This window comes from Schistocerca cancellata, chromosome 2 (assembly GCF_023864275.1).
Source record: "Schistocerca cancellata isolate TAMUIC-IGC-003103 chromosome 2, iqSchCanc2.1, whole genome shotgun sequence".
NCBI lineage: Eukaryota > Metazoa > Arthropoda > Insecta > Orthoptera > Acrididae > Schistocerca > Schistocerca cancellata.
The window spans coordinates 542,497,600-542,521,210 of record NC_064627.1 but is presented as its reverse complement, the minus strand read 5'-3'; the positions used below and the strand labels follow the sequence as shown (position 1 = coordinate 542,521,210).

The following is a 23,611-nucleotide window of genomic DNA, read 5'->3' as shown; positions in this document are numbered from 1 at the left end:
CCTATCGTGGTGCTTTAGATGATTTCCTGATGGGAACGAATGACGCAACTGATTAATTAAAAATTTAGAGGTCTGTTTGTAAATTACATGTATTATTGTTTGTATTGTATTTAATATTCTACTTAAAAACCATACCATAAATAAATACAGTAGAATGGCACATCTACGGCCCACGCTGGAAGTTTGCCCAAGCCGATTGGACACTTTTTTCGTCTCTAGCGACATTCGATGACCGTCACTTTCTTAGCGTCGACGATGAGGTCACTTTGGCTTTTATCTCAAACGAGACAACGGAATACCGCCAAGGTATGGCTCAAAACAGAGACACCAGTCTTTGTAGACGGTGCTGGATAGCTGGAACACAGCTAAAAGTTTCGCAACCGACATGCTGATTATTATATAAAGAAATCTGTAGATACACTACTGGCCATTAAAATTGCTGCACCACGAAGACGACGTGCTACAGACGCGAGATTTAACCGACACGAAGAAGATGCTGTGATATGCAAATGATTAGCTTTTCAGAGCATTCACACAAGGTTGGCGCTGGTGGCGACACCTACAACGTGCTGACATGAGGAAAGTTTCCAACCGATTTCTCATACACAAGCAGCAGTTGACCGGCGTTGCCTGGTGAAACGTTGTTGTGATGCCTCGTGTAAGGAGGAGAAATGCGTACCATCACGTTTCCGACTTTGATAAAGGTAGGATTGTAGCCTATTGCGATTGCGGTTTATCGTATCGCGACATTGCTGCTCGCGTTGGTCGAGACCCAATGACTGTTAGCAGAATATGGACTCGGTGGATTGAGGAGGGTAATACAGAACGCCGTGCTGGATCCCAACGGCCTCGTATCACTATCAGCCGAGATGACAGGCATCTTATCCGCATGGCTGTAACGGATTGTGCAGCCACGTCTCGATCAATGAGTCAACAGATGGGGACGTTTGCAAGACAAAAACCATCTGCACGAACAGTTCGACGACGTTTGCAGCAGCATGGACTATTAGCTCGGAGACCATGACTGCGGTTACCCTTGAGCTGCATCACAGACAGGAGCGCCTGCAATGGTGTACTCAACGACGAACCTGGGTGCACGAATGGCAAAACGTAATTTTTTCGGATGAATCCAGGTTCTGTTTACAGCATTATGATGGTCGCGTCTGTGTTTGGCGATATCGCGGTGAACGTACACTGGAAGCGTGTATTTGTCATCGCCATACTGGCGTATCACCCGGCGTGATGGAAAGGAGTGCCATTGGTTACTCGTCTCGGTCACCTCTTGTTCGCATTGATGGTACTTTGAACAGTGGACATTACATTTCAGGTGTGTTACGACCCGTGGCTCTACCCTTCATTCGATTCCCGCCAAACCCTACATTTCAGCAGGATTATGCCCGACCACATGTTGCAGGTCCTGTACCGGCCTTTCTGGATAAAGAAAATGTTCGACAGCTGCCCTGGCCAGCACATTCTCCAGATGTCTCGCCAATTGAAAATGTCTGGTCAACGGAGGCCGAGCAACTGGCTCATCACAATACGCCAGTCTCTACTCTTGATGAACTGTGGTATCGTATTGAAGCTGCATGGGGAGCTGTACCTGTACACGCCATCCAAGCTCTGTTTGACTCATTGCCCAGGCGTATCAAGGCCGTTATCACGGCGAGAGGTCCCCCCAGGGGGTCCACAACTCTTTTGTGGATGCGTGCGTAGTGAGCACGGGACACCGAGCTTATGTGGCCCTCCTTCCTTTCCAGGCTGCATACCTTCCTTTCCCGCATCCTTCCCCATCCCCCACCGTCGCCCCCCCCCTCACCTCCCCCTCTTTCCTTCCCTTTCTCCCCCTCTGGGAGTATGTTTTGTGCCTACGTCCGGAGACGGACGCTCGAAATTGTAACATATTCTTCGCTTTCTCTGCTAGCAAGTCTTCATCCTTCCTTTGTCCTTCTCTTTTCCTTACCTCTTCTTTACCCTTTTCTCTGCTGCGGCGTTTGAGACCTCTCTTCTTTCCTTTCCCTTTGTTGTTTCCCTTTCTCTTTTTTCCTCCCTGTGCGTGTCTGAAGGCCGACCCACGCATTTCCATGCGTAGCTGGTGATGGGGTAACGCGTAATTCCCCACCCCGGGTAGACAGGTAGGACACGTACGTACCCCCTGGTAACGGCCAGGCCCAGAGGGGTGATTACCCGAGCTGATACCTTCCGAATGTGCCGATTGGTCCCTCCGTCCGTTTCTTGGGAGGTGTGACCTGAGGTGTGAACAATCACCTAAGGCGGGGAGCCCTCAGAGAGAGCCCCCATAAGGACGGACCGCGCCATCGGAGACGCCGGTAATCATGGGGGATACTTTCGCAATGGTTTCCTCATCTTCTAGTATGTCTGCTCACAAGCGTAAGTTCAATGAGTCTCAGCCACAGACAGTCCTTCCATCGTTGCCACAGTTCCTCGTTCTTTCTCGGTCTGACGAAGGTTCGACTTCTCCACGGTCAACCCTTTCATTATTCAGAAAGGTGTCGACGCAATTGCAGGTCCTGTAAAGTCTTGTTCCAGATTACGAAATGGCACCTTGTTGTTAGAAACTGTCAGTGCCCTCCAGGCACAAAAATTGCTGCGTACTTCACTGCTACACATCTTCCCTGTCCGGGTGTAAGCGCACCGCACTTTAAATTCATCACGTGGGGTCGTTTATACACGCTCCCTCGACGGATTGTCCGACGATGAAATTCAACACTACCTGTCTGACCAGGGCGTAACAGCTGTTCGTAGAGTCATGAAAAGGGTTGACACGAACATCATTCCAACCCGTACTGTCTTCTTGACATTTGACAGAGTTCAACTCCCATCGAAAATCAAAGCGGGCTATGAGATAATTTCCGTTCGCCCTTACATCCCCAACCCTACGCGTTGCTATCGGTGTCAGCGGTTCAATCACATCAGCCAGTCCTGTTCCAATCCGGCCAAATGTGTTACGTGTGGCAAGGATGCCCATGAGGGTGCTTGTCCACCTCCGTCCCCTCGTTGCATCAACTGTATGGGTGACCACGCTGCTTCCTCTCGAGATTGCCCCATTTTTAAATACGAAAAGCTCATTCAGGAAATCAGAGTGAAGGAAAAGGTGTCGACCTTTGCTGCTCGAAAATTATTCGCCAGTCGAAAGCCCACTGTGCCTCAGACAGGAAGATACAGCACTGTCCTTGCCTCTCTTCGGCCAACAAAGGAGGCGGCCACGCAGACTTGTGATCTCACCTTTAGTGCCACGGTCGTCAGATCGGCCAGCGCAAAGATCGCCCGTTCAACCTCCCCACTTTCGCCTCCTTACTCTATGGCTCACCCTTCATCGGGTTCTACTAAATCTCGAGCCCAAAAGTCAGACACCAAGACTTCGAAAAAAGAGCATATTCGTGAAGATTTTTTACATACCCCAACTTCACAACCTTCGGTTCCTCCTTCATCTAAACATCATGTTTCCAAGAAGGCTAATAAGAAACCCAGTTCCTCTCCTTCTCCGCCAAGGCGTGTCTCATCTACAGCACCACCTGGCGGTAACCGCCCTCGGCCGTCTTCTGTGTCACCGAGGCACACTGCTGGCGGCCGATCAACCGGCCGATCGCTGGTGGCAGGAGCTGTTCCTGAACAACCTATGGATCAGGATCTTCTGCCTTCGGCTGAATCCCGTTCTATGCTGTTGGTCGCAAGCTCTGAGCAGCCGTTGAGTTGACGGCAACCTTGGTCACATTCCTCCATTTTCTGTTCACCCTATGTCCATTATCCACTGGAATATCCGCGGCATTCGAGCCAATCGGGATGAATTGTCGATCCTCTTACGATCCTACTCGCCGGTCATCTTCTGTCTTCAGGAAACAAAGCTGTGTCCCCACGACTGCTTTGTTCTCCCCCATTTTCAGTCCGTCCGATTTGATCTCCCCTCTGTTGAAGGCACTCCAGCGCATGGAGGACTCATGATTCTTCTCCATGATACTCTCCATTATCACCCAATCCCCTTAAACACTTCCTTCCAAGCTGTCGCTGTCTGTCTTTCCCTTTCTGGATACACCTTCTATCTTTGTACTGTATACATTCCGTCGTCCACACCAATGGCACGGGCTGATCTCCTTCATCTTCTTGGTCAGCTTCGACCCCCCCCCCCCCCTATTTGCTGCTTGGGGACTTCAATGCCCACCATCCGCTTTGGGGATCTCCACATCCTTGTCCGCGTGGCTCACTATTGATAGACGTCTTCCACCAAGCGGATCTTGTTTGCCTCAACACTGGGGACCCTACATTTTTGTCTGCCTCCACGACAAATTTCTCTCATTTGGACCTTTCGGTCGGTACTGTTCCGCTAGCTCGGCGCTTCGAATGGTTCGCCCTTGATGATACACGCTCGAGTAACCACTTTCCATGTGTCCTTAGACTGCAGCCTCAGCTGCCATATATGCGCCCGCGACGCTGGAAGTTTGCCCAAGCCGATTAGACACTTTTTTCGTCTCTAGCGACATTCGATGACCGTCACTTTCCTAGCGTCGACGATGAGGTCACACATATTACAGACTTTATTCTTACAGCTGCGGAACGTTCAATACCACGCACTTTCGAATTGCCCCGGCGCCCCCCAGTTCCTTGGTGGAACGAGGCATGCCGTGATGCAATACGTGAGCGGCGACGTGCTCTTCGCGTTTTCCGCCACCATCCTACTTTGGCCAACTGTATCCGCTATAAGCAGTTCCGTGCGCGATGTCGTCGCGTCATCCGCGATAGCAAGGAGGCAAGCTGGAACTTCTTTACTACTAGCTCATTTAACACCTTCACTCCCTCTTCGGAAGTTTGGCGTCGGATTCGACGGTTATCTGGCGCGCCTATTTTCCTCCAGTCTCTGGGCTCACTGTCGCGCATGATAGGTTAGTGGACCCCGTCGCAATTTCTAACTCATTGGCTCACCACTTTGCTGAGATTTCGAGCTCTTCAAATTACCCGCCAGCGTTTCTTCCGAAGAAACGTGCAGCGGCAGTGCAACCTCTTGTTTTCTCCTCTCAAAATCGCGAAAGCTATAATACTGTTTTCTCCATGCGGGAACTCCAACATGCACTCTCTTCTTCTCGCTCCTCCGCCCCAGGACCGGATGGTATCCACATCCAAATGTTGCTGCATTTATCAACCCATAGTCTGCGTTACCTCCTTCGCCTTTATAATCGAATTTGGACCGACAGTACTTTTCCCAGACGATGGCGGGAAGCTATCGTCGTTCCTGTTCTGAAACCTGGAAAGGACAAACATCTCCCCTCTAGGTATCGCCCCATTTCTCTCACGAGTAGTGTATGTAAGGTTTTGGAGCGTATGGTGAATTGCCGTTTAGCTTGGTGGTTGGAGTTCCGCAGTCTTTTAACACCTGCCCAATGCGGTTTCCGAAAGCATCGTTCTGCAGTTGACTATCTTGTTGCTCTCTCCACTTATATTATGAACAATTTTCTCCGGAAACGCCGAACAGTAGCAATATTTTTTGATCTGGAGAGAGCATACAATACCTGTTGGAGGACAGGCATCCTCCGCTGCCACTTTTTCTTCGCGAATTTATGGCAGAGCGCAACACTACTCTCTCCCGTACTTTCTCCCAAGAAAACGGGGTACCCCAGGGCTCCGTGCTAAGTGTTGTACTGTTTGCCATTGCCATAAATCCAATTATGGACTGTCTCCCTCCCGATGTCTCAGGCTCCCTCTTTGTGGACGATTTTGCGATCTGCTACAGCTCTCAACGGACCAGCCTTCTTGAACGACGTCTTCAAGGATGTCTCGATCGCCTCCACTCTTGGAGCATCGAAACTGGCTTCCGCTTTTCTCCCAGTAAGACCGTTTGTGTTAATTTTTGGCGTCGTAAGTAGTTTCTTCCGCCTTCCTTACATCTAGGACCTATCAACCTTCCGTTTTCGGACGTCACTAAATTCTTGGGTCTTATGTTTGACAGAAAACTGTGCTGGTCCTTCCACGTTTCCTATCTTTCGGCTCGCTGTCTGCGATCCCTCAACACCCTCCGTGTCCTGAATGGTACCTCCTGGGGAGCGGACCGAGTGGTCCTTCACCGCCTCTATCGCGCCTTAGTGCGCTCGAAATTGGACTATGGAAGCATAGTCTACTCCTCTGCTCGGCCGTCTATTCTTTGGCGTCTCGACTCTATCCACCACCGTGAATTACGTTTAGTGTCTGGAGTTTTTTACACCAGCCCTGTGGAAAGCATTTATGCTGAGACTGCTGAACCTCCGCTGTCCAATCGGCGAGCAGTCCTCCTGAGTCGTTATGCTAGCCATCTGTCTTCCATGCCTGCTAATCCGGCCCATGACATTTTTTTCGACGCCTCCTTGGATTTAGGGTATGCAGGCCGCCCTTCCTCCCTACTACCACCGGGAGTCCGCTTCCGTCAACTGCTCCATTCTCTTTCCTTCCGCTTTCCTAAAACCTTTTTGACAACTTGGGGTACAGCACCGCCTTGGCTGCGTCCCCGGACCTGCCTGCTCCGTGACCTTTGTCAATTTCCCAAGGATGGTACCCCTTCACTTGTTTATCGTCGGGCATTTGCTGCTCTATGTGCACAAATGAAGGACGCCACATTTATTTACACTGATGGCTCGAAAACATCGTTAGGTGTAGGGAGTGCCTATATTGTTGGCGACACCCCAAATCGATTTCGGCTTCCCGACCAGTGTTCGGTTTGTACTGCGGAGCCTTACGCTGTTCTCCAGGCTGTCCAATACATCCGTCGCCATCAGCGGATATAGTAAGTTACCTGTTCAGATTCTCTCAGCTCTCTCCTCAGTCTCCAAGCTCTGTACCCTGTCCACCCTCTGGTCCACCGGATTCAGGACTGCCTCCACTTGCTCCACTTGGGGGGCGTCTCTGTGGCGTTCCTCTGGATCCCAGGACACGTTGGTATCTGTGGAAATGAGGCGGCCGATATAGCGGCCAAGGCTGCAGTCTCTTCTTCAGCCAGCTATTCGCACGACTCCTTTCGCCGATCTACGGAGTGTTTTATGTCGTCGTGTTACTCTTTTATGGCACACACATTGGTCGACACTTCCCAATAATAAATTGCGGGACGTGAAAGCTCTTCCCTGTACTTGGACCTCTTCCTCCCGAACGCGTCGTCGGGAGGAGGTAATTTTAACTAGACTCCGGATAGGGCACTGTCTTTTTAGCCATCGACATCTTTTAAGTGGTGATCCTCCCCCACTCTGTCCCCACTGCTCTCAGCTGCGGACGGTAAGACACCTTTTAATTGAGTGCCCCTATTTTACTCCGTTACGCGTCCGTCTACAGCTGTCGCCTGATATATCGTCGATTTTAGCAGATGACACGCGCTCAGCCGATCGCGTTCTCGAGTTTATTAGTGCCAGTGAGATGATGTCAGTCATTTGAAGCTCTTTTTGGGGACAACAACCTCCTTCTATTGTGGTTTTTTAAGCTTTCCTTCTATTTTTAGTTTCTCCAATTTTTTGAGTTTCGTTCCCATTTCTGCCTTACCCTGAGTCGCAGACTAGGCACTAATGACCGTAGCAGTTTTGCGCCCTAAAAACATAACAAAAAAAAAAAAAATTACGGCGAGAGGTGGTTGTTCTGGGTACTGATTTCTCAGGATCTATGCACCCAAATTGAGTGAAAATGTAATCACGTGTCAGTTCTAGAATAATATATTTGTCCAATGAATACCCATTTATCATCTGCATTTCCTCTTGGTGTAGTAATTTTAATGGCCCGTAGTGTATATATACATACACGTTGCGAGCGCAACCCAGAGAAACACCTGTATTTTTGGTACAGATTGACGGGGAATGGTTCTGCGTCAGTTACACCACACTGAAAAGCAATTCCAGGTACTTTAAATCATTTAGGTCATATTGTGCCTTAATATTACGATGTTTAATTATATATTCAATCAGACTGCAAATATTTTCGTTCCAGTTGTTTTATTTCCTGTTATGAACGCTTAGGATTCAGTCAGTATTGCAACTAGGAAAACTGTCAGTCTTTGTGTAGCGTGATGAATTGGTTGAACTCGGCTTCGCTTAATATTTTGTTGATGATGCATTGCTGCGATTTAATCACTTTTTTCCATGCGTCAGGGACTTTTTGAATAAGTTTGATTGGCCCGCGAGACTACGTGAACGGAAAAGCTGTGCCAGTGGGTAAATTTCTCTTAAGGGCTAAGGTAGCAACTACCACTACAACCGTGCACGTCTATGCAGGCCACGTACAGCCCTTCATGACAGCCGGTCGGGGTGGCCGCTACAGTCTGGAACCGCGCGATTGCTGCGGTCGCAGGTTCGAATCCTGCCTCGGGCATGGATGTGTGTGATGTCCTTAGGTTAGTTAGGTTTAGGTAGTTCTAAGTTACAGGGGACTGATGACCTCTGAAGATAAGTCCCATAGTGCTCAGAGCCATTTGAACCTTTTTTTGTGCATTCCCATACCCCACTGCTAATAACCGATTCGCAAAAGTTCATGGCTGGGCTCTGTACTGCGGTAGCTGAACCACCTACCATTGCTACCTGTACAATACGGCGATCCTGCCGGGCGTCCTTGTTGCATGGACGTCCAGAACCTCGTCTTCGGGTGTGAGAATATTCACGTGACCCCTGATATCAGCATCGTTGTACACCTAACGCAGCGCGTCCAGCTATTGTGGCAGTTATCCGAAAGGGCCATTCGCCACTCTGAGGGCCATGATTTGACCCCTTCCAAACTTTCTCATTCCGTTGTAGAAAGCACGAGTGCATCTCAGTGGCACGGTTACCTGTTTGTTTTACATAGTTTGCACCGCACCGAGCCTTCTGGCTATGAGCATTCCCTGTTAAAGTGTAGACACAGATGGCGCTCTGGTAGCTGTGCTATTACGCTATCTGTTGGCAGACGATTTGAAACCATTTGATAATGGTACAACTGCTATCCCCCATGTGGCATATGCCGTCATCGGAACGAAATCATCGTCGTCTTTCGAGATGTACTATTTTTTTTTTCGACAGTATATTTATTACTGTTTTCGAGGTGGCATCCTCATGGGTAAAATAGTATTCCCGAGGTAACATAGTCGCCGATTCGGATCTCTGAGCAGAGACTAGTGAGGATGATGTCATGATGAGGATGAACAAAACTGGCGTTTCACAGGTTGGAGCGTGGAATGGTATATACCTTAATCGAACAGATAGACTAGAAAATTTAAAAAGAGAAATGGAAAGATTGAAGTTGGATACTGTAGTAATTAGTTCGGCAACAGGAGGAACAGGACTGCTGGTCTGTTAAATACTGGATTATAAATACAAAATCAGACGCACCTTAAATAATCAATAAGAAAATAGGAATGCGGGTAAGCTATTATGAACAGCGTAGTGAACGCAATATCGTAGCCAAAAATAGATACTAAGCCCACAACCGCTACAATAGTACAATTTTATATGCCAACTAACTCCGCAGATGAAGAAGAGATCGAGGAAATGTGCGATAGGATAACAGAAATTATTCGCATACTTAAGACAGACAAAAATTTAATTGTGATGGGGGGCTGTAATTCGATGATACTGAAACGAAGACAAGAAAAAATACTAAATGAATATAGACTCGTAAAGGAATGGAAGAGGAACCGTCCTGGTAGAATTTTGCACAGAGCATAATTGAATAATCAGTAACTCTTGGTTTAAGGCTCATGAAAGGTGGTTGTATACTTGAAAAAGACCTGGATACAGTGTGAAGTTCGAGATTGATTACATAATTGTAAGACAGAGCTTTCGGAATCAGATTATAGTTCGTAAGACGTATCCAATGTCGGTTGTGGATTCTGATCACAATTTATTGGTTGTGAACTGTGGATTATAACTGACGAAATTGCAGAAAGCTAGGAAAGTAAGGAATGGGACCAGGATTAGTTGAAAGAACAGGAAATTAATGAGAGTTTCAGAGGGAGCATTAGCAACAACTGATTAGGACGCGGGAAAGGAATATAACAGAAGACGAATGGCAGGTTTAAGAGATGAAATAGTGAAAGCAGCAGAGCATGAAATTCGCAAAGAAATCCTTGGGTAGTAGAAATAGTTGGGTATCTCAGAAGATATAGAATGTAATTAATAAAAGGAGAAAATACAAAAATGCAGTAAATGAAGCAGGCGAAAGGGAATACGAACGTCTCAAAAATGAGATCGATAGGAAGTGCAAAATGGCTAAACAGGAAGAGTAAGAGGACAAATGTAAGGATGTATAAGTATATATCACTAGGGGAAAGATAGATGTCGACTACAGGAAAATTAGAGACCTTTGGAGAAAAGAGAACCACATGTATGAATATCAAGAGCTCAGCTGGAAATCCAGTTCTAAGCAAAGAAGGGAAAACTGAAAGGTGGAAGGAGTATGTTGAGCGTCTATACAACGGAAATGAATTTGAAGGCAGTGTAATAGTATGAGGAGAGCACGTCGATGAAGATGAGGTGGGAGATACGATACTCTGAGAAAGATTTGGTAAAGCACTGAAAGACCTAACTGGAAACAAGACATCTGGAGTAGACGACATTCCCTCAGAACTACTGATAGTCTTGGGACAACCAGCCAAAACAAAATTATTTCATCTGGTGTGCAGGATATATGGGCTAGGTGAAAAACCTTAGATTTCAAGAAGAATATAAAAATTACAATTTCAAAGAAAGCAAGTGCTGACAGGTGTAAATGTTACCGAATTATTGGTTTAATAAGTTATGGTTGCAAAGTAATAAAACTAATTTTTTTACAGAAGAGTGGAAATCAGGTAGACCCCAACCTCGAGGAAGTCAGTATTGGTTTCGGAGAACTGTAGCAACACGTGAGGCAATACTGACACTACGACTTACCTTAGAAGATAGGCTAAGGAAAGGCAAACCTACATTTATAGCATTTGTAGACTTACAGAAAGCTTTTGACAAAGTTGACTGGAATAACCTTTGTGAAATTCTGAGGCTACCAGGTGTAAAATACAGAGAGCGAGAGACCATGTACAACTTGTATAGAAACTTGATGGCAGTGGTAAGAGTCAATGGGCATGAAAGGCAAGCAGTGGTTGAGTAGGGAGTGAGGCATGGTTATAGCGTACCCCGATGGTATTCAATCAGCACACTGAACAAGCAGGAAAGGAAACCAAAGAAAATTTGGTATGGGAGTTAAATCTATGGGAGAAAAAATAAAAACTTTGAGGTTTGCCGATGACATTGTAATTCTGTCAGGGACAGCAAAAGACTTGTAAGACCAGTTGAATGGAATGGACAACGTCTTAAAAAGAAGATATTAGGTGAACACTAACAAAAGCAAAACAGAGATACTGGAATGAAGTCGAATTGAGTCACATGATACTGAGGGAATTAGATCAGGACACGAGACAAAGTAGTAGATCTGCTTTGCTGATTGGGTAGCCAAATAACTGATGATGGTCGAATTAGAGAGGATATATAATGTAGAGAGGCAATGGCAAGAAAAGCATTTCTGAAGAAGAGAAATTTGTTGACATGGAATATAGACTTAAGTGTTAGGAAGTCATTTCTGAAGGTATTTGTCTGGAGTGTAGCCATGTATGGAAGTGAAACATGGGCGATAAACAGTTCAGACAAGAAGAGAATAGAAGGTCTTGAAATGTGGTGCTAGAGAAGAATGCTCGAGATTGGATGGGTAGATAATGTAACTGATTAGGAGGTACTGAATACAATTGGGGAGAAGAGAAATTTGTGGCACAACTTGACTAGAAGAAGGGATCGATTGGTAGGACATATTCTGAGGCATCAATGAATCACCAATTTAGTATTGGAGGGAAATGTGAGGGTTAAAAATCGTAGAGAGAGACAAAGAGATGAATACAGTAAGCAGATTCAGAAGAATGTAGGCTGCAGTAGTTATTCAGAGATGAAGAGGTTTGTACAGGATAAAGTAGCTTGGAGAGCTGCATCAAACCATGCCTCGGACTGAAAACTGCTGCATCTATACTCCACTGACTGCCTTTTTGTTTCTGATTCGAAATGGTGAAATCTATTTTCACTATAGGGCCAAGAAATGTATTTGCACTAAGGTGATACTGTACCAATAATTGTAAACATTCAGCGATTCAATTTTTTTGCGGGCATTAATGAGAGCTCTTGAAATCTTAGTAGTACAGCTTTTTTTTTCAGCCCCAGCTGTTCAAGTATCTTGCACACGCTTCCTCCTGCGACACCTAGTTCAATTTTTTTCCATCCTACATATTCCACCAAAATGACATTGTGATCTTATTGACATTCCAGGCTTAAACTCTCAGCCTACTGTCACGTGCCAGCTTTATTCTTGGCAGAGAATAAATATATTTATTTATTTATTTACACCTTAAGTTCCTTAGGACCAAATTGAGGAGCAAATCTGTAAGGTCATGGAACATGTCAGTACATGATATTAAAACATAAAAGTAATAACAGAAATGTTTATGAACCCGAAAAAAGTCAGGCCATAAGATTAAGTACACGCAATCAACAATACAACAAGGATTAGCTTAATTTTTCAAAGAACTCCTCAACAGAATAGGAGTGATCCATGAGGAAACTTTTTATTTTCGATTTGAAAGCGCGTGGATTACTGCTAAGATTTTTGAGTTCTATTGGTAACTTACTGAAAATGGATGCAGCAATATACTGCACACCTTTTTGCACAAGTGTTCAGGAATTCCGATCCAAATGCAGATTTTATTTCTGCCGATTATTAAGTGAGTGAAAGCTGCTGATTGTTGGGAATAAACTAATATTGTTAACAAGAAGTGACAGTAAGGAATAATATATATATATATATATATATATATATATATATATATATATATATATATATATATATTGATAGGCCAATGTCAAAATACCCAGACTCGTGAATAGGGATCGACAAGAGGTTCGTGAACTTACACCACTTATTGGCCGAACGGCCCGTTTCTGAGCCAAAAAGAGTTACCCCAAAATATAATATCATACGAAATAAGCGAATTAAATTAAGCAAAGTAGGCTAGTTTTTGTGTCGAATCATCACTAACTTTAGATACCGTTCGAATCGTAAAAATTGTAGCATTAAATCTTTGAACAAGATCCTGAACGTGGGCTTTCCACTACTGTTTACTATACTATTTGAACCCCTAGAAATTTGAACTGTTCAGTTTCACTAACCATATACCCATTCAGTGAAATTAAAACGTCAGGTTTTGTTGAATTGTGTATTAGAAACTGTAAAAACTGAGTCTAACTGTGGTTTAGCGTTAGTTTATTTTTTACAAGCCATGAACTTAGGTCATGAACTGCACTATTTGAAACCGAGCCAATGTTGCACACAACATCCTTTACTACCAAGCTAATGCCATCAGCAAACAGAAATATTTTAGAGTTACCCGTAATACTAGAGGGCATATCATTTATATAAATGAGGAACAGGAGTGACCCCAACACTGATCCTTGGGGTACCCCCCTCCCCTCCCCCCACTTGACCGTACCCCACACAGACCCCACATCACAGCCATTCTCAACACTGTGAATAATAACCTTTTGTTGTCTGTTGCTAAAGTAATTACGCCCTGTATCCTGTAATGGTCCAACTACTGGAGAAATATTTTGGGATCAACACAATCAAACGCCTTAGTTAAATAAAAAAAGCATATGATTCTATTGCCACATTAGAAGAATTTGGGATTGATGATAAAAGCAGAAGTCTAATCCAGGAAACCCTTACGGGAACAAAATCGCAAGTGAAGTTTTTGGGTAGATTGTCACAACCGTTTGTAATTGGAACAGGTGTTAGACAAGGGGATGGGCTCTCCCCACTGTTGTTTAACATTGTCCTTGAAAAAGTGGTCAGGGAATGGAGAAAGAAGATGGCAGAAGCTGGAGTGAAAAATGGGATAACGTTAGGAAGAAATAAAACAAAAATTGAATGTCTGGCATTTGCTGATGACATGGCAATATTGGCAGATGACATCGAAACAGCAAAGATTCAGATAGAAATGCTGCATGAGATCGCTGAGAAGACAGGTCTACAAATATCGTATGAAAAGACAGAACTGATGATACAGGACAAAACAGACCCAACACAGACATTGCAAACTAAATATGGAATAATTAAGAGAGTTCATAAATTTAAGTATCTAGGGGAATGGATTACACCGACAGGGTTACCAAATGTTTCACTACAGGAAAGAGCAATAAAGATGGAAACGGCATACCAGCTATGCCGAAATGTATACAATAAAAAGTCGATCTCCATCAATACCAAGCTCAGGCACTACAATGCGGTAATAAAACCAGAAAGTTTGTATGCGATTGAATGCATCCCACTGAACAGAAAACGTCTGTTGGAGAAATTGGAAATAAAAGAGAGAAAAATACTGAGAAAGATCTTAGGACCTAAAAAGGATGGACAAGAATATAAATTGCGATCCAATAAAGAGTTATACGAGAAAATTGAAAAACTGACAACATCCTTTAAAAAGAGAAGACTGAGTTTCTATGGGCATGTCAAAAGAATGGCACCAGAAAGAACGGCAAAGAAAATCCTGGAATACATGGAAAGCAGAAAGACACAAATTAACTGGCTGAAAGAAGTAAAAGAAGACATTGCAGAAATGAACATTATACCAGAGACAGTTTACAACAGAATGGAATATAGGAATGCCATCAACAAAATACAGGGATTCAAAGACCGAACGCAATCAAAGAAGACGGGAACAACCTGGTCGCAAGAACGTAAAGAAGCCCACTCAGAAAAAATGAAGAAGTACTGGGAAGAACGCAAGAAAAAGCACAAGAAATGACTGATGCTTAGCGTAGTCCAAAGTTGACTGTAACGAATAATAATAATAATAATAATAATAATGCCTAGTGTTCGAAACTTTTTGTTTAACCCATCCAGTATCTCACAGAGCAAAGAGAATATAGCATTTTCAGTTGTTAAACGACTCCTAAAGCCGAACTGTTCATTTGATAGCAAATCGTGTGATATAAAATGATCAATTATCCTTACATACACAGCCTTTTCAATAGCTTTAGCAAACACTGATGTCACAGAAATAGGTCTACATTATCACTTTCTTCCTTTTTATAAAGCGGTTTTACTATTGAGTACTTTAATCGTTCAGGAAACTGACCATTCCTAAAGGAAAACTTAAAAATATGGCTAAATACAGGGCTGACAAGTGCAGCACAGTACTTTAATATTCTGCTAGGCACTTCATCGTATCCATTAGAGTCCTTAGTCTGCAGTGATGTAATTATTGACTAAATTTCCCCCTTCTCTGTATCACAGAAGGATATTTCTGACATCAATCTCGGAAATGCATTTGCCAAGAGTGTTATATGATTCCCTGTAGCAACTAAATTTTTATTTAATTCACCATCAATGCTCAGAAAATGTTTGTTAAATACTGGAAATATATCTGATTTATGAGTAACAGAAATATTTTTGCTACCAACTGACTTTATATCGTCGACATTGTGGTGCTGAGCAGACACTTCCTTCACAACTGACCATATGGTTTTATTTTTGTCCTGTGAAGTAGCTATCCTATTTGTGTACCACGTGCTCTTTACCTTCCCAATAACACTCTCAAGCACCTTACAGTACTGTTTGTAATGGGCTACTGCAGCTTGATGGTGACTACTTGTGACATTTTGAAATAATTCCCATTTTGTCCTACAAGTCCCACTAGTCAGCCACCCGGGCTGCCTTTTACTGCTAGTACCCCATTCAGAACGTTCTAATGGAAAGCAACTCTCAAAGAGCATGAGAAGTGTGTTAAGGAAAGCATTATATTCGTCATCTATGTTATCGGCACTATAAACATTCTGCCACTCTTGTTCCTTGATGTGGTTTAAAAAACACTCTGCTGCTGTTGGATTAACTTTCCTACATAGTTTGTAATTATATATGACATTTGAGTACAAAAGCCTTTTAGTGTTAAAATTTGTGCATTATGGTCTGAAAGGCCATCCACCCTTGTACTAACAGAATGCCCATCTAGTAATTAAGAATGAATAAAAACATTTTGTATGGCTGTGCTACTGTTCCCCTGCAACCTAGTTGGAGAAAATGCAGTCCGCATCTGATCATATGAATCTAAATCTACCAACATCCTTTTTCTTGCACCAGCATACACAAAATTAATACTGAAGTCACCACATATAACTAATTTCTGGTACTTCCTATAAAGTGAATCAAGAACCCTCTTCAGCTTGAGCAGAAATGCTCTGACGTCAGAGTTAGGGGACCTATAAAGAACAATAATTAGAAATTTAGTTTCACTAAATTCAACTGCCCCTGCACAACATTCAAATATCTGTTCAGTGCAGTGCTGTGATACGTCTATGGACTCAAATGGAATACTGTTTTTTACGTACATGGCCACTCCACCACCCCACAAGGCGGAACTCCTTGAAAAACAACCAGTCAATCTGTACCCTGGTAAAGGAAGCCTCTGAATTGTAAAATTATTTAAGTGGTGCTCCGATATACCAGTAATTTCAGAGTCAACATCTACAAGCAGTTTACTAACTTTATCTCTAATACCTCTTATACTTTGATGAAGTATGCTAATTCCTTCTCTACTTGGAAACATGAGGTCCTCTGAAGGTGAGCCCTTAGTGAGAGGGACTTCCTTTAAGCAGCTGACTTTGATCTAGAAAAGGTGCCACTCTAATACCAACTGATACAGGAATTTTTCCATCTCGCATTCGGGAGGACGACGGTTCAATCCCGCGTCCGGCCATCCTGATTTAGGTTTTCCGTGATTTCCCTAAATCATTCTAGGCAAATGCCGGGATGGTTCCTCTGAAAGGGCACGGCCGACTTCCTTCCCCATCCTTCCCTAATCCGATGAGACCGATGACCACGCTGTCTGGTCTCCTTCCCCAAAACCAACCAACCAATTTTTCCATGAGTGATCCCACCACCCCCCACTACATTTGTCACCTATAAGCTTTGCCAGCCTCACCTTCCCATACCTACCGAGGTGAAGGCCATGCATAGTGAAACCCGATCTACTGATAGATTCAACTGGCACCACTGAAATGTGACCCGTGCTCTCTGCCATCAGTGCCTTCTGCAGCCCCATGTTAACGCGCGTAAAAGCCGCATTAAATGTGTGGCGAACCGAGTTTTGAACACCAGTTTTCTGCCTTTCGACACGAGTGATGGTACTATGGAAACTTTTGATTCCTGTTGTAGTCTTGCAGCCCTCAAGAAAGTTCAACTCTATATCTAGCTGAGCTAGCGCTATGAGGAGAAAGGAGATCATATGATCAACGTCCCTGAAGGACAAAACTCTCGGTTGGAGTCCTTATACGCAAAAATTTAATGTCAGAAAGCTTCATTAAAGAAGACGATCCGCTGCAGAGTGGTGGTTTCTTTCCGGACACAGTTACTAGGCTGTGGCGGACGCGTTGTAATCTCTCTGTCCTTGTACTGCTTCCATGAAATGGCGTAACAGGGTTTGCGGACTGATTTGTCTTAAGAACTGGAAGTAAACAGTTATACTACGGCGTGTCGAATCTCTTAACGTTTCACAAATCAGATTACCGACTGTTCTCGGGAACTGGTGTATTAAGTAAGTGGCTGGTCATAATTCTAGCATTGCTTCTTTGAAGAAGTCTACTTCTTCTTCGATTACGCCTAGGCATTTATACACTCCATAAAAGTATTCTACGTAAGTACTATTAGATCTAACCTTTAGAGCAGTGGTTCCCTACCTATGAGTGGTTACTCACTGAGGGGTAAAGTGAAATTTTCTGAGAGGTAAAAGCAAAAGGATTGGACTGTGTGTCGCTGACGAAGCTAAGTTACGTTTAAAAGGTAATTACTGTTACCATTTGTCGTCCGGCTGTAATAATGAGTACGTAATTTTCCTGTAGTTGCAGTAATTAGTTTTTTTTTCCAAATAGAAGTATTAACGTATGACACTATGTGGATGGTGGAGGTTTCAGCTTGAGAAAGGAATGTATGATCATCATCTTTACACATCCACCCACTATGCAGACACTTTGCACTTTTTACAGTGCCTCTATGAAAGTAAAGGTCAGACACACGTCTAACACACATCCTTAAATATGTCATGAAAATGAATGTTCAGAGTTGTAGGTAGTCCCTCCAATGCTTGATTATTCACATTGCAACACATAAACGTACTAATTGACAGCGCAGCACAACGGTATCTGTGTAATGGTTACTAAACTGCTGTTATTATTATTATTAGTAGTAGTAGTAGTAGTAGTAGTAGTAGTAGTGGTGGTGGTGGTGGTGGTGGTGGTGGTGTTGTAGCAGCAGCAATGGCCTGAAAAAAACCACTGACAGGCTGTCTTGCAATTTCTGCCAGATCAGAAGTAAGAAGTCCAGCAGTCAAGTGATTTACAAACAGTTAAGTATAGTGCACACAATTTAAGTTGGTTAATTTTAAATGAGGAGTACAGTATGTGGACGAAGCAATGTCTCTAGGGAGAGGAATTTTGCGGAGGAAGCACGTTTTGCAACAAGTGTCTTCCCTAGTGTGAGTAGTCGGCTTTCATTTCTTAAAGGAGTTGTAGGTAGCACTCGCGATGCGCCGAGAAATATATCATCATTCTATAAAAAAGTTTGTTAGAAACAAGCAGTGCCATATGTCTCACAGACTCATTAGTTCATGGTTTAACAAAACATCCACAGAAACAAAGTATCATTTATCTTTCGTAGTTTGAAAAATAAATATGTTTAAAGAATATTCTTTCTCATCTTAAAATTTACTTGGGGGTAATGTTGATGTGGTGGGCGGGTAGTGGTGGTGGGCGCCGAGGGGAGTGGGGAGGGCCGAGAATAAGTGGGTACTAGCTAATTACTGATCACACTCGGGGGTAATGGTTTTAGAAAGACTGGAAACCACTGCTTCAGGGCACGTAGTAGTTCCGCAGCGTAAAAACGAGTAAATTTGCTTGCGCCTTCTTTATCCACGTTGCAAGATTCGAGTAATATTGCGACAGAAGTGAAATGAACGGCCATCTTTAAATTATTGGGAAGATTTTTTCATGAATGTAGTAACAGTGCACTCGAAACTGAGGCAAAAATGTCAGCGCGCGTTGATAATGAACCACCTGAACACATGTCATAAATTAGACATTCTCAGTCTTCTGTACAAACAGTAACGTATGTAAATTTCAAACACTGCCCTACGGGCAGACAGATGCTCAAATTTTAACAGCATTTAAACAGAAACATCTTCGGATCTATAAGAGACCGCGAAACTCGTGAATAGGAAACAGGCACACTTTGAAACAGATCGTACAGTACCGACACTGTGAATAAAATGAAAGTGAAAGCTCAGCTGCCCAGGTCTCTCAATGTGGATGCAAGAAGGCAAAATGTAAGAGAGTAGTCTGTGATAGCGTTAGACGAGAAATGCCGTGCGTAATGTGAGTAGACAATTACACTGAAGAGATTGGACTGAGGAAAACTGAATGATAGTAGCGTCAACCGACCGACAGACGTAGAGGAGAAGTTCACAGCAAGCATGTGTCTAGGCCGAAGCGACCAACGAAGGACGATGGCTTAAGTAGGATAAGCCACTGATTTGGGGAGAGGGTAGGTGAGAGGTGGTCTCAGTTGGCACGTACCAGCTCGATGGCGCAGAGCCCCAGCCTAAACTTGACGAGTTTCTTCATGGCGGCGCTGGCTGCTGCTGCGTTACGACGGACACTGGCTGTAGGCGGCAAAGTGAACTGTTACCGAGCAGTGCTACACTAGGATGTGTGCGGTCGCCAAACCGCCAGTAACATCCTACTTCCTTAACCTCTCGCAAATCGCCCACATCGCCACTGGCACTTCTCTGACGCTGTGGAACTCTTATAACAGAGCAAAATACTTGCGCAATTGCATACGAGCGCGGTAATACCGTGTAGCAGCACCTGTGTCTCCATGTGACACTGATGCTTCCAAACAGCAGCGTAGAGCGTGTGTCGCATCTAGTGTCTTTATGCTTCCATCTCTGATGACATGCATGTCCTTGCGTCGTGACCTCCTCCTTTGACTTCGTTTCACCATTTTTGCCTCTCTCATGTTGGGATATTGGCTTCAATAACTTACCATGCTGTTTGCTCCTTGCGGTGATACTTTTCAGTGTAGTATATTCTTTCTTCAGTCTTCTCAACACTCCTGTGTTAGTTACTGGCGTGTCCCCTCTGTCTTCAGCATTACTTGCAGCTGCATCTTTAAAGCCTATTATTTTTTCTGTAGTCCTTAACGCCCAATTTACTGAGCCGTAGGTGTCTTCATTGCATCTGACTGCTGAGGAAATGCTGATATCCAGGGAAATTCTCTTATATATTGCCACTCTTCGGTTCTTTATAATTGATTATTTCGCCTGGTTTATTTCTTTTTACCCTGTTGTAACACAGCCCGTAGTGAAAGTATTGCGTGTAAGTGGATGATCCTTGGTATACGCAAATCAACCTGGCAAGTTCTGTAATTGCTGATTGCAGTTCTTGTCACTTCAAGGTAATGGATGGACATTAAGATATTCCAGAAAGTTATCAAACGAAGACCGGGAATTTTTCGCAATAAGGAAATTCAGTTGCTGCTGGCAGAACCAATCGTGTTCCGTGGGAAGTGAGTAAATGCTCTGGAAAAAAAAAACTACTAATACGAGGGATGCCCAGAAAGTAACGCACAGCATTTTTTTTTTCTCAGCCGAAAACAATGCTACGAATGCGAAACGTTACGTTTGCATTATTTAAAGTCTCCTGAGTGAGCGTGCCAAGTTTTCGTCACTTCCTACATATAGCGTAGGTGCAGAACAATTTCAAATTGGCGTCTGTAGGTGATGTAAGTTACAAGCAACGTGCCGTCATTGAGTATCTCACTGCAGAGAAAGAAACTGTGCGGAATATTCACAAACGCTTGTGTAAAGCTTACGGAACACCTGCTGTCGACAGAAGTACAGTTAATCGCTGGGCACAGAGGGTCAGGTCATCAGAAGGCGATTCGGCGGAGTTCCACGATTTGCAGCGGTCGGGGAGACCATCCATGCCTGTCACACCTGACATGTTGTAGAGAGCTGATGTTGTCATTCGCAAAGACAGACGCATTTCGACTCGGCAGTTGGCACTTTATCTATCAATCAGCAAAGGAAGTGTGGATGCAGTTACACGCACACTTGGATATTCAAAAGCGTGTGCAAGATGAGTCCCGCGGTGTCTTATGGCGGATCGCAAATCGCACAGAAAAAACATTTGTCTCGATTTTGATGCAACGTTTTGAAACTAAGGGGAAGGCCTTCTTGTCTCAGATTGTGACAGTTGATGAAACCTGGGTCCACCATCTTGAAGCCGAAACAAAACGACAGTCGATGAAACGGCGCTATTCCCACTCCTCACAGAAAGAAATTCAAAGCAACTGCTTCCGCCAGTAAGGTCATGAACATCGTGTTCTGGGACTGTGAATGTGTGATTCTCATTGATGCGATGCCAAGAGGCGGTACCATTAATTCAGAAGCACATGTCAACACATTAACAAAACTCAAAACGCGCTTCCGGCGATTTCGGCGCCACAGCAACCCAGGTGAACACGATAACGCTCGGCTCGACACAAGTCTGAGGACTGCTGAACACATCGCAAAACAGGGTTGGACACTGTTAACTCTATCCACCCTACAGCCCTGACCTAGCCCTCTCGGACTTCCACTTGTTCGGCCCATTAAAGGATGCCACTCGTGGAAGACATTTTGAGGACGATGAAGAGGTGATTCACACAGTGAAGCACTGGTTCCGCCACCAGGACACGGATTGGTACCGACAGGGCATAAACGCCCTTGTTTCGCGCTGGAGGAAGGCCATAGAATGGGATGGAGATTACGTGGAAAAATAGTGTGTGTAGATAAAACACCATTCTTTCGTGTGTGTATTTCTCATTATGTTCAATACAGAGTTGTAGAAAAAAAATGCGTTGCATTACTTCTGGGCAATCCTCGTAATATGGCGTTTTTTCTTTCGTCATTTTTACGATACTAATTATTTTTAGAAATTTTATTATGGTGTCTGTGTTATTAGTTATGATTGAAAAAGTGAAGTAAGCGATGAATTAAACAAGATTTTCTCGTCTTTCCAAATTTTGCTAATCTTCAGAATAAACAAAGTGTTCCATCAAAGTACGAGGATTCTCAAAGTGTTCTGTCAGAGGAAAAGTTGTGATCTAGAGGGTACATTATTGTCCAGAATCGTCTTTGGCATGATGGCCGTAACTAAATGACGTCTTAGTAAGTTCAGCGCCACCGATGCATGCCATGAAACAACGACTGCAGACGTGTATATAACCTCTACCGGAGTGACCGAGTGATTGTCGCAGTGGACTCGCATTTGGGAGGATGGCGGTTCAAATTACAGTCTGGTCATCGAGATTGATTTTTTCCTTGATTTCCCTAAATGAGCCTACACAAATGCGGGGACGGTTCCTTTGAAAAGACAGCCGATTTCCTTCCCCGTCCTCCCAAAATCGGAGCTTGAGCGCAGCCTCTAGTGACCTCTCTATTGTTGAGACATTAAACTCTAACCTTGTTTCCTTCCTTCCTACCACCGGAGCGCACACGGCCTTGATCACAACAGGGACCCATGCATCTTAGTTGAATCTAAACATCAACTAACAATTAACTGTGTCCTGATTTACTCGAAAAAGTCTGTTAAATTATAGTGTCACGTTATCAAAAGCATTGGTAGCATGTTTGGTTCATTTAGAACCAGTGCTTAGCTTGCTTACCAATGCTTTAGTCCTTGTTGCCATGTGCTGCTTAGCTCGTTTCTACAGGAAGGGAGCAAGTAACGGACAAGAGTACGTGCTTCCGCACATCGGTGACTAGGGCGCATGTCTTATCTTTCCGCTGTGGACACCCATCTCATTTCTCTCGCGAGCGCAGATCATTGTAAACCTGGTTTTTCACGGATCTTCTTTCATCACCGTATTGGTAAGACTATGTCATTGTGCATCGATTGCTTCACTGGAAAAAATCGGGACTAAAAAGTAGAGGTGTGGCACGGTAGTCCACGCTGGAAATTTCCACTCACAAGGACAACGGCAAGTCATAGTAGAAACCATAAATTACACAGAGCTTAGTAGAGATTAACAGCAATAGACTTGGATAATAATTAGATCAAAATGCCCAGCCTTTTCAGGTACTTTGAACTTCGTGGACATTAACCTGCAGTTACTTGTGTAATTTTGTTAACCGACGTTCATATCCATCCTGAGGTCGGTTGATTAAAATCGAAGAATTCTTGCACTGGACGAGCAGTTTACTACAGGTGCGTTCCTGTGCTCCACTGGTCAATGTCGTGTACTAAGACCTATTCAAGATAAACGAGACCGATGCAGAGAATTTGTGTACTTACTAAATATGTTCAGTTGGTGGTAGTGGTGGTGGCCTTCGGACTAGGGTTCATTTGAGTCCATATAAGTTCGTATTCTTTCCTTAAATTACTCAAAACATTTGTGGATATTGTGGCGACGCCACACCGTCGCTTGGCCAGTCTTTTGTTCCGCTCTGATGAGGTAACATGTTATGGCTGTGTTTTCGGCAGATCGCCCACGCAACGCCTCGTGGCTCACGTCGTCGTCTGTCATA

At 44.0% G+C, this 23,611-nt stretch overlaps 1 protein-coding gene across 1 annotated transcript in view; it reads right to left on the bottom strand.

The window, feature by feature from the left end:
• The window catches only part of LOC126162109 (uncharacterized), a 38,505-nt gene extending 18,757 nt beyond the window's left edge, over positions 1-19,748 (bottom strand). Inside the window, exon 1 of the mRNA XM_049918384.1 lies at positions 19,617-19,748. Within this exon, the coding sequence (XP_049774341.1) occupies positions 19,617-19,664 (48 nt within the window). The 5' untranslated portion in view covers positions 19,665-19,748. The remainder of the gene's footprint in view (positions 1-19,616) is intronic.
• Positions 19,749-23,611: the final 3,863 nt, after the last annotated feature.